General features: G+C 39.2%; 2 protein-coding genes across 4 annotated transcripts; both read left to right on the top strand.

Annotated features, from left to right (window-relative positions):
• The first annotated feature begins 988 nt into the window (after nucleotides 1-988).
• On the top strand, nucleotides 989-5,332 carry blvrb (biliverdin reductase B). The gene is made up of 5 exons (XM_031739936.2): nucleotides 989-1,194; nucleotides 2,506-2,667; nucleotides 3,756-3,845; nucleotides 4,124-4,255; nucleotides 4,802-5,332. The coding sequence occupies exons 1-5, from the start codon at nucleotides 1,110-1,112 to the stop codon at nucleotides 4,954-4,956; spliced, it is 624 nt and encodes a 207-aa protein (XP_031595796.1). The 5' UTR covers nucleotides 989-1,109; the 3' UTR covers nucleotides 4,957-5,332.
• Nucleotides 5,333-6,201: 869 nt separating this feature from the next.
• On the top strand, nucleotides 6,202-13,307 carry sertad3 (SERTA domain containing 3). 3 transcript variants are annotated; one of them, XM_031739990.2, is made up of 3 exons: nucleotides 6,676-7,248; nucleotides 9,641-9,897; nucleotides 10,129-13,307. In XM_031739990.2, the coding sequence occupies exons 2-3, from the start codon at nucleotides 9,645-9,647 to the stop codon at nucleotides 10,557-10,559; spliced, it is 684 nt and encodes a 227-aa protein (XP_031595850.1). In that variant the 5' UTR covers nucleotides 6,676-7,248; nucleotides 9,641-9,644; the 3' UTR covers nucleotides 10,560-13,307. The 3 variants fall into 3 exon arrangements, with proteins under 3 accessions (XP_039454269.1, XP_031595849.1, XP_031595850.1); XM_039598335.1 differs by lacking the exon at nucleotides 6,676-7,248 and adding an exon at nucleotides 6,202-6,358 and having other exon boundaries at nucleotides 9,641-13,307; XM_031739989.2 differs by having other exon boundaries at nucleotides 6,663-7,248; nucleotides 9,641-13,307.
• Nucleotides 13,308-14,278: the final 971 nt, after the last annotated feature.

The following is a 14,278-nucleotide window of genomic DNA, read 5'->3' on the forward strand; positions in this document are numbered from 1 at the left end:
TTGCTCTTTTTAAGTGTCACCACATAATCAGGCTCCATCTTGTTTTAAAGACCCCATAGTACTGTATTAGGGCTTACTTGTGGTTCCTGGGATATTTAAAAGTAGAATGGGAGGCAGAGTCTTCAGCTTTCAGGCCCCTCGTCTGTGGAACCAGCTCCCAGTTTGGATTCAGGAGACAGACACTGTCTCTTCTTTCAAGATTAGGCTTCAAACTTTCCTTTTATATAAAGTTAGTTAGGGCTGTATCAGGTGATCTCGAATCCTCCCTTAGTTATGCTGCAATAAGTCTAGGCTGCTGGGTGATTCCCATGATGCACTGAGTGCGATTTGGTGCTATATAAATAAAATTTAATTGATTCGAAAAGCATAGCAGATCATCTGCCTCCATCTCATTTAGTCTCTTGCATCTTGACACACCAACCCTCTGTATGTCCTCCTTTACTACATCCATACACATCCTCTGAGGTCTTCCTCTTTTCCTCCTACCTGTCCTATCCTATGTCCAGTATATCCACTATCCCTCCTCTGCTCATGTCCTAACTTTGTTTCCAATCTGAACAGTCATTCTGATATACTCATTTCTAATTGTATACATTCTGGTCACCCCCAACAGAAATCTTAAACTTTTTAACTCTGCCACCACCAGCTTTAACTTTCATTGTTTCTAAACCTAGTAGGAATAAATCAAACTAGGTATATCAACTATAGCTCACACTCACTGCAGAGTAGTCACAGGTGGGAAAAGATTTGAATTATACTTACACCTATTAGTGATTCTGATTGGCTAATTTATACGTAATGAACTGTCTCACCTTCATTTTAAGACTCAAATATATTTTGTAAATCTTTATCTTTCACTAAAAACATTTTAAAAATATCTCTTTCATGGTAGTGGTTGCGATTCCTGCCCTGGAGTGATGCACTGGAGCTGAACGGCTCCTTTAACTCTCCTTATGGGCGGAGTCTAAGATGCGGAAGTGCCTTCCTGTCAGGCGAAAGAGGCGTTTCGTTAAAGGCCAGATGTATTTTTAAGTGAATGTATCTTCTACTCCGGACACACTTCAGCTGACCAGGTGTTGCTGTCTCGTGGATCCCGCTTATTAAGAACGATGTCGGACTCCATTAAAAACATCGCGATATTTGGAGCCACGGGAATGACCGGGCTGGCGACCCTGCCGATAGCAGTAGCTGCAGGTGAGGAATAAGAATAATAAAAATAACTTACAGACGAAATAGAAGAGATCATGTATTGGTGTAACTTTGCGGGAGTCACACTGGGGTCTCTCAGGTGGGTTTCAGTAGGGTTTTCATGCATTGTTACTGTTGTAGTTAAAGTTGGAGTTTTCTGCACAGGCAAAACAAACTTTGATGCATCAGATTGTTTTCTGAGCGTCCTCGTGCGCCTGTAACAGCATAGTAACACGTCCACCTGTGGAGGTCACAATAGGGTGATAAACATGAGGTCACGGGATTCCCTTGCGTAATAACCACATCTTAATAGTAACAGTTTCACAAAAAGGTGGTAGAAATGTTCCTCAGCCTGTTAAAATCAAAGGTTTCACATGAATATTTATGACATAAATTTAAAAAAAGAAAGGTTAGACATGCACTCAATTTTATCCACATTTATATCACATGTATTTGGTCAAGTTTTGTTAATTCTTTTAAAGGGTTGAATGAACTGAATGAACACATTTCAAGGCCTGAATTGTAATCCCCGATGAATGTCATTCTCTGCTGTAACTTTCTAGTGACCCCAACCCCCTGAAGAAATATAGCTGCAATAACCCACTGCTCCTCACACAAAATCCCTTATACAAACACACTGTGTCATATGATTCATTCGATTTAGCAACATTTCCATTTCCTTTCCTTTCGCTCACCCATGGCAAAAAAAAGTCAACTCATGTTTAACGGTACAGGCAGCGTTTTGCTGAGTCACAGCAGTTTGTGACACAGAGAGCTGATAGTAAAAAGCTGTTTGCTATCTCGCCCCCACAGTAAAGGGTGGGATCTCTCCTGAAGCTGTCACAGAGTCACCAGTCAACCTGCATTTGTATAGCACTAATTAAACAAATTAAGTCAAAATTACAGGGAAGACTAGAATACTGCTAAAAACTACAAAATTACATAGGAACACATTAAAAAAACAGTACAAGCAATAACAGCTTCTGAAGCAGTTTGTTCATAGCAGTTTCTGCTCAATAACCAAACAGGAGAAAGTGACAGCTTGAGCGTGCTGGTTGGCACCCAGGTGAGATGATCTGTTGTCATTGTGTCACCAAGGCAAGTCCCTGCTCCTTTATTGCAGCCACTAGATAAAAGCAACACTTTTCCTTTCACATTTCCATGACTGTAAGATGCTGCAAAATACACAGAAACCAATGACTTCATTACAAAACAAAAAGCACAGTATGCTGTAAGTGAAAGTCTTTCATGATTAGGATGGTGGTTATGGTCGAAGATTAGTTTAGTTTCCATGTTTTTTTTTCTCTTTTTTTTTAGGATACAATGTGACGGTGCTGGTGCGTGACCCCGCCAAGCTGCCTGATGACCACAAGGCATCCAGAGTGGTGGTGGGAGATGTGCTCAAGAAAGAGGACGTAAAGAAGACGTTGGAGGGCCAGGATGCTGTTATTATCATCTTAGGCACCAGGAACGACCTCAGTAAGGCTGAAGAATCACACATACAAGCAAATATAATAAGACATTAAATCAAAATGCAGTCTTGCAATCATATTGCCAGCCTACCTGAACTCAAGAGGACTTATTTCAATGCTTAAACTAATACCAATGGAACTGCATGGATTTAAGTTTATGTGGTTTCATGTATTTATAGTAATTGTAATTGCATGCAGTCACTGAATCTGAAAATTCAGTTTCCTTACTTGCATGTTCACCTTTCAGGAGAAAGACTATATATTTCAGTGATGTAATAATGTAAAACACTCACTAGAGGTCACCATATCATTCTTATAACATGTAAAATGTGACATTGGGTCGGTTTGACATAATCTAAAAGACACAGTATAGAGATGAATGAGAATTATAGGATAAAACTAAATAACATATGCATAGCCTATTGAATATATACAGTCCTTAATTTATTAAATTAAACTACTAACTCTATAAAAACCGGAGAAGTCTCTCCCCACCAGGGCTGAACATTTCCTCCACAACATGCATGAACTGAGTCCTTGGCTCCAGGGGGATGTTTGGCTCTGGAATACTCTTGATATTTTCTTCAGAACATCAAGACAGTGTTTCCCAATTTTTTACTATTTCCTATTTCAAGATGGTAAAGAAGCCTTTAAAAAATTCCTGGATGCAGATGTGCATCAAGCCAAAATATTGTAACACTTCTAATTTGGGCCAAAGGGAACAATGTACATGCAAATCTATCTACGACATTTGAGTAATCTTGCAAACAAACAGACAAGCTGAACAATGAAAAACAATGTTTCACTGACTTATAAATAAAAGACAGATCCAAATTTCCCTCCAACAACAAGACATTTCCTTTGAATTTTAAAACAACTTGCAAAAAAACAACTTAGTGTTGTTGATCTTTTAAATGCTCAGTTAACTCCCTAAAGCACATACTGGGGGTTTGATCTTATAGTTACGGTGCTCTCTGAAACATTGGATTTACTTTTACCCAGTGGAGCTTCTGTAGGAATGAAGCAAAACAACAATCAAGTGCTGTTCTGCAGTTTTGTGTGTGTAATATCTCTGATCTAATTTGTATTCATTAGGCCCAACTACCATGATGTCTGAGGGCACTAAGAACATTGTGGAAGCTATGAAGGCGCGTGGAATCCGCAAAGTGATCGGCTGCATGTCAGGTATGCCTCGCTGATTTAAAAAAAGGAAGTAGAAGAGCTCATCGAAGTCTGTACTATCTGGCTCTTTTGTGTAAAGACAAATGTCCTAGAAGGAATTAAAGACCTTTTAAAGCTTTTTTCTTTGCTTGATGCAACAATCTCTGATATGTACATATATTTGACATTTGTCCTTCTCAAAAAAACGATGAAAGTCAAGGAAAGCAGATAAAGATTTGACTTGATATGTTTCTCATATTACTGAGTGCATCAGTCATTTTTCTCATCTCTTTTCTTCCCAGCCTTCCTTCTGTGGGATCGCTCCAAAGTGCCGCCACGTCTGGTTCCTGTGACGGAGGACCACGACAGGATGTACACCGTGCTGAAGACATCAGGGCTGGACTATGTGGCTGTCATGCCTCCTCACATTGGAGGTCAGTAGTAAGAGGAAGCCAAGAGATTTATTCAGTCTGGAAAAAATCGAACCAAGCTGAAAAGAAAGTCCAGAAAAACAGTTTCTGGTATAGTTCCATATAATTTTAAGTTTTTATATTAAAACTTATAACTCATCTGTCCGTGCATAAAAATATAATACTAGGTTGGCAGCACAATTATACCAAAACGTTCTTGTTAAATGCTGCCCTCTTGTGGTGAATTCTTGTACTAAATTTTGCAGACAGGTTTTACAAAAAGTGTCTTTAATCGTGGCCTTCCCTACTACACCGAAGTGAGACGGTTAAGGAAAGAGTTAATTTTCTACACACATCTCAGACTGCTCATAATCTCTTTACTAAATCAATGGTTAAAAGTAAATATCTTCAGAATGGACTTCTACTCATTTACACTCAATGAAGGGAAGATTTTTGAGTTTGTTCATCTGGCTGTTACTTAGTGGTTTTGTGTTTCCAGTGCAAAATGAGTGCAACGTCTCTGCTGTAAATCAGGAGAGCATTCATATATTCTCTTGTCTTCCTTTCCAGGTGACCTTCCTCTGACAGAGAATTACGTGGTGACAGAGAACATGCTAAAGGGAAGAGCCATCTCTAAACATGATCTGGGACATTTCTTCGTCAAGTGTCTCTCCACGTCAGAGTGGGACGGCAAGACTGTGGGAGTGTGCGGAGAGTACAAATAGTCCTGTAGAGCACACTGCTTATGCCCCGTTTAAAATCACTTCCTGTTATTGATGTTGAGGGATGAATGAAGGGAAGAGTTTTGTGTTGAACTGCTAGTGTGAGATTTTTTTTCCTTGCTTCGGTCTTTTCTATTCCCTTTCGTAATTATGATTTAGCAGCGTTTGCTTGGTGTTCCTTTCTTATATTTTCTTTCATTATTAGCTGCATATATGATCATCTTTTTAAAAAAACAAAACAAGTGCCAAACCTGTAGTGTTACTTCAGCTCTTTAATTGCTTCTGTCTTTTCACTTCTGCACATCAATCATTACATCATGAGATGCTTCTTACTGTTCTCACCATTGTCCTAAAAATAAAAGACTTTACTGTACTAAAAGTTGTGTTGAACTTTACCACATTTTCACATTTAAAAGAGAACTAAATCTGTATACCACCCCTCGACTCATGTTGGAGAGGGTGAAGTGGTAGGGTGTATTTTAAGCCGAAATGGTTACGATCTCCCTCCTGTGTGTCCTGCAGAAAAGACAACCAAGCACGTGTAGCTTTTGCACAGCTCTCTGACCAAACTGTACCAAGTTCACCGTGTATAGGCTGCACAAATAAGGAAATCTTTTCACTTCAAAAATAAACTGGGTGTTAAAAAAAAGAAGTGAGGCGTGAATACGCCCTTTTACACTGTTTCTAGTTTCACACATTTTACAGTGCACAGCAGTTCCACTCATTGACATTTATAATGCAAAGGTTATATTCAGGGACATTATATTATAAAAAAGAAGGGACTTGGGATGCAAAGAATCCCGCTTTAATACTCCTGGATTATAATCTGTGAATTACAAACAATACTTAAAAAGTAACTGCCTGCAAGGATTTAAAGATGGCTGCCAAGTGGGAAGACATTTCTAGCAGGACTTTAATATGATTTAATTTCTTATTAACTGAAAACTGTAAGTGATCACTTTGAAACTTGATATATACTATCCACTGATTTTTTTTTAAGACTATGAGGTCTGAAGTAATCTCTGCTGATGACCCCAGCCATTCCCCTGCCCAGAATCAAATACATACATAGATTTTTTTAAATCCCCAAGCTTTACCCAAGACTGGGGAGAACAAATAACAGAATTGCATATTTTCACTGTGTACAGTTATGATTAGGCTTGACGGCGGGGAGGACTTTGGTTTTATTTTGAAAGACACAACCGGAACTTACTTTATATTTTGAGCACGTCATGCTTCTCAGTGCAGAAGCAGAGGAGCAGCTACAGCTGTCCTTTTAAAGTTGACTGTCCGGTTCTTCATGTGACTGAAAGTCGTGTGTTAGAATTAAAATCGAAACCATAAAGACATAAACGCTGCTGATCTGGGGCAGTAGAGGGGGGCCTTCACTGACGGTCGGTTTCAGGTAAATAACTCTCTCATCTGCTTTAAAGAAGACTGATTCAAACTAATTAATTTTACTGGGTTTAAAGTGACCTTTGCTGTGTATGACATGTACATACATGTACATGTGAGATCCATACGTATTTTCCTTTTTTTCTTTTCCTTTATTCTTTCTCGTTTTGATTTTTCAGTGCCATGCTCAGAAATTTCTGAATTGGATATTGGATATAAAATCAAATCTACTGGAATTATTTCAATCTTAAAAGTCTAGCATTTAACTTAAAACACAGATGAATTAGGACTCGCTGAATTTTAAGTTTATTCAGCAGGTTTTATTCCAGTTTTCTTCTTCTTTTAATAAAAGAGTCTGTACTAAAAGCCAGTATAAGGACTGGAATCCAACTTCACTTGGTGATGTAATCATTTAGGAATTAGTGCAAAGGATATTATATAATAATAATAATTTAAACAAGCTGGTAATTGCAGCAGGAGTTAATTTACACTATTTCAAAGTTTAATAAATGTAAACTTCAGAATATATTAGCCGTACAGCTCGTTTAGCGTGTATTTAATGCGTTTCGTAGATGGAAACTACTGTGGTGGAATGTAACGTATAAAACTCCATTACCCACAATGCCTTCCTATAGCCAACCCCCAACTCTGAACCTCTTGGTATGAAACTCAAATCACGGGCGGGAGAAGACGAAGGCAGAGGTGAAGCTAACGACGTAAGAGCGTTTGAGGATTTTTAAATTAGACCAAGAGTTTTAAATCGATATTTAATCGTTAACATATTTATGAATGAACCGAGTAAAACTTTTAAGGGTAAATTTGCCAGTTAAGGTCGAAGCGAAAGCAGCAAAAGCATTGACGACTGAACTGACGGCGGAGAGACGGGAAGTGATTCAACAGGTTGGTTTTCTTAAAACAACTCTTACTTTCCACATGTGTTTGATCGCCAACTTATTGTTTGGTGGGCTAAGTAAGATCGTTTTTAACTCCGTTCAGTCGATTATTTCGACTGTAAGTCGAATAAATTTGTATTTTTACCCGGTGGCCTCGGGCGAGACTGTTTCCCTCCTACACGGTAAAAACAGTGTTACAACCCCCACTCTCCATTTAAAGTACCCACATTGTTATGCTCATTTACAGGCTCACCATTTTAGTCTGAGCTCTACCAGGGCAGACTCTGAAATTGTTTTAACTGTTATTTTAAAATCCATGTGTTTTCCAAACTTTATCCAGAGGTGTAGTGTTACGGATCGTCTCATTAGTTTGCAGTCTTTTAGTAAAAAATGCTATTTGGTGGTGTGGTGATTCCCACACGACTGAGACATGGTCTAAAAAGCTATTTTAGACCTAGATAAGTTGTTTGGATTATAAAAATGAATCGTCTAATTTAATGCAGCAGTTTTCTCCACTGATCTAGAATTTTTACAGGAGTGAAATGCAAAGGCGAAAGGCTGAGATTCTTCGTAAATTGCCCTACTTTTTGCATCTTAACAGTATTCAGGCATCACCTGGTTTGTAAAATCAGTTGTGGGGTAAACAAAAAGTAAGTTTAAATAAGGAAGCCAGTCAGATTTTTTAGACTCCTGTATTGTTTTACATGACAATCAAAATTTATTTTATGTACCAGTAATTTAATCTGTAATAAGTAAATGTAAATTATTTGCTGCAATTTTTTGTATTGAGATCGAACTTTGTAATGAATTAGTAATTAAAGCTTTAAAATACATGTACTGGAGTAAATGCTTTCTTTAGGCTTGCCCCTGTGTCGTTAGCCTTCCCCAAAGGGTACAGAAAAATAAGTCAAATTTGTAGGATTTATTTTATGATCTTAACTAGATTATAAACTGAACAGTTTCTGCATACAGATAACTTTAATTTTTGCTTCTTCTTGATTTGCTTTTGATTTGCACAGTTAAAACATTTCAGCAGATATTTTGATAAAGGACTTTTATTGATTTGATAACATGAACATATTTTCTGTGAGGGGTGGGCTATTTTATGGTTAATTTAGTCGGTTTGCTTCCGAGGTGATTTGAACAGGCAACACACTTTTTTACTGACGCTGGGACAGCGAGACGGGGACAGTGGTTATGCTGAACCCTGCTAGTTACAGAATCTCTATATGTTCATATGTAAATGTAAAGGTGAAAGGCTGAGATACTTTGAAAATTGCACTCAGTTTTGCATCTTAACATCGTTCAGGCATCATCTGGTTTGTAATATCATTTTTGCGGTAAACAAGAAATGGCACCTTTTGTTGTTTGGCACATCTTTAAAAAGTGGGGTGAATTTAAGCAGATCTTTCATGGCCTTGTGGTTTGAGGTTTTTTTTTTTGTTTTGTTTTTTTTAAATTTCCTCTTGAAGAAGGCGAGACTTTTCAGAGGAGTTTCATACATAAGGCCCGAGGGCCAGAATCGACCTGGCCAAGACTCCAATCTGGCCTATGGCCGGTTTTGGAAAATGTGACGTGGGGATAGATTGTAGAAATTTTTCATAAATTTTAGAGCTTCTCCTACTGATAAAGATTGGCATATAGTTTAGTATGTATGATGTAGTATTACTCAAAAAAAATGTTTGGTTTTTTTCCTACCATCTACTTTTGAAATTATTGTTAGTTGTTTTTCTCAGTGGGTTTATGGGGAGGGAAAATAGAAATAGTCTGTGAATAAATGTGAATGAGCAGTGAGCTACTGGAAAATGTTCTAAAATTTGACACATTTATTTGTGCTGACAGATTTTTTTCCATTTGCTGCAGCAGCATTTCTTTATCATGTAGAAAAACTGAGGGGAGGTGTGCTGGTTGAAATGTCACTTCTTTTTCTTACATTAAATGTCCAGTTAAATATCTTCACATCTACAGAATGGAGAGTTTCGCTGGCTCGGCCCACTTAAGATCAACGTGGCTCACAAGCATAATGAACTTAATGAACTAAATAGTCTCTGATAATGAAATTCAATCTTCACAAAAATCCTTTTGAAGTTCACTGAATATTTACTGTCTTAGATCTGATCAAATTTGTCCTCAATTGTACCTTTTTTAAAAAGAAAAATTTAAAATACATTTTAACAAATAAATACTTAACACAGGCTGTTTTTGCTGTTTTTGTTTTAGTTTGTTTTTTTTTCATTGATGAATGCTGGTCGACCACTTTGTTGGTCTTTACAGCATTTTTATATTATTCTTCTGGAGCTTCAGTTTTTGAATCCGAGTGATTCTAAATGTAAAAACTACAAAATATGACCTGTGAGATATTTATTACAACCCAGTAACATTTGTGCCTTATTTTGCAGCGTAATGACGATGATGATGCCGAGGGGGCAGAAGCGCAAACTCTCAACAGAGGAGGATGCTTCAGACTATAGAGCTCCCACCTGGGAGAGCCAGCAACAGTTTCTGCTCACAGTTTCCCTCAACAAGTATCAGTGCTCCCAGCAGCTACGTGAGCCCAGCCTGCGACGGTCCGTTCTCATAGCCAACACCCTGCGGCAGATCAGCCTGCAGATGTCTATGGTGCCATCAGTCAACGCGGAGGTGTCACAACCTCCAGGTATTGCTTCATCTGCACTGACAGCAAGTATTGCCGCTGCAGCAAAACGTCACTCTGCTGTAACGGTTGACAGCCGCTCAGCTCTGGCCACCTGCCCCATGGTTTCCTTAAATTACTCACCAAATTCTACTGAAAAGACAAACTACTCGAGCGAATCAAATTTCCATATCAGTATAGAGGATGATGAGGACTGGGGATCGATGTCCACTGATACTGATTCATCTCTTTCAGCTGTCATTTCCTCTATTCTTGCCGCACTGGACTCTACTATAGACGGGAATCCTCAGCCAGCTCCACGGATACCCCTCAGGCCCTTGGAGAACATGTCCAAGCCCTATGAGGGAAGCGTGGCCTTGGTAAATCACGGACTCAGAGATCACGGTGACTGCAGGGAGCAGCAGGAGGACGGCAGCATGGAGGTAATGAGGTCCAGCTACCTTGGTGATTTCACTGTGGAGGACTTGTTCCAGGATATAGACACATCCCTGGTGGACATGGACATGGGAGGGATTGGGCACAGAAGCACTGAAGGTGGACACTCAGCTGGGGATGACCTGTTTATGTACCTGCCACCTTTCTCCCCCCACTCCCCTTTCTCACCACACTCTTTAACACCCACCTCCCAAAATGCCCACCCTGCTTTGATTGGCCAGTTGGCATGATGAATACGAGGCAACACTGATTATGTATAGTGACTGTTGTAAGCCCCCTAAGAGCTGTTGACCGCCTTTAAAACAGTATCTTTGGGCGCTGTTAACTGTGGAGCGACTACTTGTTTAAAAAACATTTTATCAAATGTTGTGGCCCTCATTTAAGAATTTTGATGTTGTAATTTTTGTGTATGAATTTTTAAATTCAGCTATCCTTTACACAAAACTACAGTGCTCCCAAAGTCCTGTAAAGGTTCTTTCTTTCTTTCTTTTTTTAAAACAAATAAGTCTCTGGACTAAGAAAGAAATTGCCTCACTGGACTTTAAGGTCTCTGTACAACACTGAGAAAAATAACGATGATGGATTTGATCCATTTTAAGTACATATTAATGGTTTATACATTACTTCGCAGTCTAATGATGATCCCGAGGGGGCAGAAGCATAAACTCACATCCTCCTCTTCCCCTCAATCCAAGTCTGATGTGGTACCTTCCTTCTCCACCAGCATCTGCTTCCGTCTCTTATCAAAATCATGTGAGGGGAAGGAATTAGCTCGAGCATCTTTATCATAAACTCTGCTAGAGCTTACAAAAATGGGTTGCATGCATGAACACCCTCACTTGCCGTCTGCTCTGTCCTCTGTCGAACATTACACAGCCTTTAACCGCTGGCACAGGTAAAGGTCTGTGCAGTGTCTGGTATTTGCCAGCTAATGTTGAGGACATTCAGGCTTGCAGTGCATGTGTGAGCTACTGTGTTTTCAGTAAAGCTCTGGGTACATCTACATTAATACAATTTAGTTTTAAACTGTAACCTTTACTGTGTTTGGACCTAACAATCACACTGCTATGGAAGACGTCTAACACTGAGAGTTTTTAAAAATGCAGTCTGAGCTTGGATTATTTTTTAATGGTTGGCAGTGATGGAGCAGGCAGACATGCTCTTTTTCAATGTGTCAGAAACGCGTGTCTGCACGGAGATCTCTTTCCTTTTAAAGCACCATTTTAAGATTTGCATTCGTCCTCGGTGTGATTTTTCTGCAGCCCTCTGCTTTCTCTTTACACCGACGCAGGCTTGCTCGGTGTACCTGAACAGTCGCATGCTAGTTTGGACGAGTGGTTCTCAAACTGCGTGGCATTGACAACAGGGTGAAAAATTCAAATGAAACTGATGTTTGTTGTTTGTTTTTTTTTCTTTGTTGGATGGAGGAATACGTTTGATGCTATTGCACTGATGATATGCACCTTGTATAAGTAAAATCCAACTTTTTTTTCCCTTTTTTCTTTGTTGGTGATTGGGGTGATTTTTGGCTTCTGAAGTGGGGCATGCCACAAAAAGTTTGAGAACCACTGGTTTGGAGAGATTATTTATAAAAACTGCTAAAACAATCAGAACAGAGATAATTTTCATTTAAAAGTATTAGTGTGGATGTAAGAAAAGGCAGCTTTCAGTCATGCACTGGTGTTCATCCATGCAGCGATTTGACTGTCAGAGCAGCACATGAGACAACTCCTTGTTACCACAAATGTAAAAGTGTGCAAAAGTGTGAGCTCTGAGATTTGATTTGACTAATATTGGATGGAGAGGATGGTGAAACACTAATGTTATAGGTCAAATCTTCAGTAAAGAAATCACTTAGCATCTGACAAAATTGAGGTTAAGTGATCAGGTCAGGATTTTAAACAGTAGAAACAGGCAGGGATCAAAGATTGTTATCAAAAGTATTGATCAGGTGGATTGGCCAAAAGATGTTCACAGAAACAGCATTTAGTTCATTAACAAAATAGTTACCGCGTTTGGTGGATTTTGGCGTTTCATGCAGAGACTGAAAAGCATGAAAGCAGAATTAGTCTCGTCTGAAGAGTTTCCTCTGAGTGCAGCTGTGGCTCAGGAAATGATGTGACAGATGGTGGTTGTGAACCGCTCTGTGCACTGTTGTAGTTTAGTTTTTTTCCTTTTTTAAAGATGCTTTAGAGCCTTTACAGTACTGTGATGATATATAAAACATCCTCACCCACTCAAGTGTGACAGTCCAAAGCCACTGGTCACGTCACCTCGGGTATCTGCAGCCGTTATGCAACAGCACTTTGTTGTTCAGATGTATTATTGATCAGGTGATTGGGTCCAGATGGTGCCGACTTCCACGCTGTGAGCAGTTCATTAATCAGTAGGTCAGTTTCTGCCGGTTTTAGCGGGCTTCACTTTCTCAGTGGTTTATCTTTGAAATTGTGGCAGTTTTGTCATGATATGGATTCATGTTTGTTCAATTAACAGTATTTATTTTGAGAAAAGGTGACATTACAGGGAACAAGTTCATTTTCAGTTCTGTTAGATGTTACTGTAGGAACATGTAGGAATTTATACCAACTTTGCTGAAATACCTGACGGGATGAAATGTTTGAGGAAGCACCCGCAGTGCTGGTTGTTGTATTTTTATATCCAGGTTATCTATTGAAGTTGCTTTCTATGCATACGTCCTTTCTGAGTAGCTGGCTTGCAGCTCCAAACTATTTATAAATGACACGTTTTGTCAACAGTGAGTAATTTATTATCGTACCATACTGACATATTACTAATGGTGTATGAAAATACCGTCATGGCAGTTATTTTATTTACTTTCATTTTCTCTACGCTTTAGAGATTTGTAAGATATGTTTTAAAGTGTGGGGCAGAATGCCCAGATACTGTGTATTTGACCACCTGTTTACCTGTACTGATGTTTTGTAATAAAATATGCAACTGTGTAAAGAAAAAGAAAATCGACTCTACTTTGATTATTTATCTTTGTGCATCAAATACCAGAGAGTATTTTTTTATGTCAACCTTGTGTGAGAGTGCAGGGAACTTGTAATGTTAAAGAAACCAGTTTGAGATGGTGCGTTATCCTGCTGCAGGCAGCAATCAGAAGATGAGGGCATTGTGGTCATAAAGGGATGGACATGATCAGCGACAAAACTCAGGCTGTGGTGTTTAAATGACGCTCAGTTGATACTAGAAGGCAAATGTCTGGCACCAACAAGTCTCTTGAATCTCTTTTGTCCCATATTCTCATGTTTGAACTTCAGCAGGTCACTATAACCTTGTCTACATGCCTTAATGCAGGGGTATCGAACTCCAGGCCCCGAGGGCCGGTGTCCCGAAAGTTTTAAGTGTCCCTGCTACAACACATCTGAATAAATTAGGTCATTAGCAAGACTATAGGACTTGCATGCTGAGGTGGCAACCCCTAACCCTACTCAAGTTTGGAAAAATGTACTTTTATCCATGTTCATTCACTCATGAGCTGCTGTAACGTGAATCAAATGCCCGAATTGCCACCTCAGCATGCAGTCAAGAATCTATACAGTCTTGCTAAACACCTAATTTTATTCAGGTGTGTTGCAGCAGGGACACATTTAAAAGTTTCAGGACACCGGCCCTCGAGGGCTGGAGTTTGGCACCCGTGCCTTAATGCATCGAGCTGCTGCCGTCTGATTGGCTGATATTTACATGAACGAGCAGATTTATGGTACAAAGTGGCCCCATGAATGTACATGTAAATAAGATTCCGTAAGCTGGCCAACTACCAGTTCAGCATACCAGTAACTGAACTTAAAATGGATTTTAATGTATTCACACACACTTCAGTAAAACACACACTGTACCCAAAATGAAACTGGCACAAATCCAGTGTTTGGCTTTGCTCTCACTTTAACTCTGAGTGAAACAGTGAAATAAAACTAGTTGGGCA

Source organism: Oreochromis aureus, linkage group 14 (genome assembly GCF_013358895.1).
Source record: "Oreochromis aureus strain Israel breed Guangdong linkage group 14, ZZ_aureus, whole genome shotgun sequence".
Taxonomy (NCBI): domain Eukaryota; kingdom Metazoa; phylum Chordata; class Actinopteri; order Cichliformes; family Cichlidae; genus Oreochromis; species Oreochromis aureus.

Bases quoted from the DNA above. Each gene is read 5' to 3' on its own strand.
- blvrb (XM_031739936.2), top strand. From the start codon at position 1,110: ATGTCGGACTCCATTAAAAACATCGCGATATTTGGAGCCACGGGAATG. The intron at 1,195-2,505 runs GTGAGGAATAAG...CTTTTTTTTTAG, and splicing joins GCCGATAGCAGTAGCTGCAG to GATACAATGTGACGGTGCTG. The intron at 4,256-4,801 runs GTCAGTAGTAAG...CTTCCTTTCCAG, and splicing joins CATGCCTCCTCACATTGGAG to GTGACCTTCCTCTGACAGAG.
- sertad3 (XM_039598335.1), top strand. From the start codon at position 9,645: ATGACGATGATGATGCCGAGGGGGCAGAAGCGCAAACTCTCAACAGAG.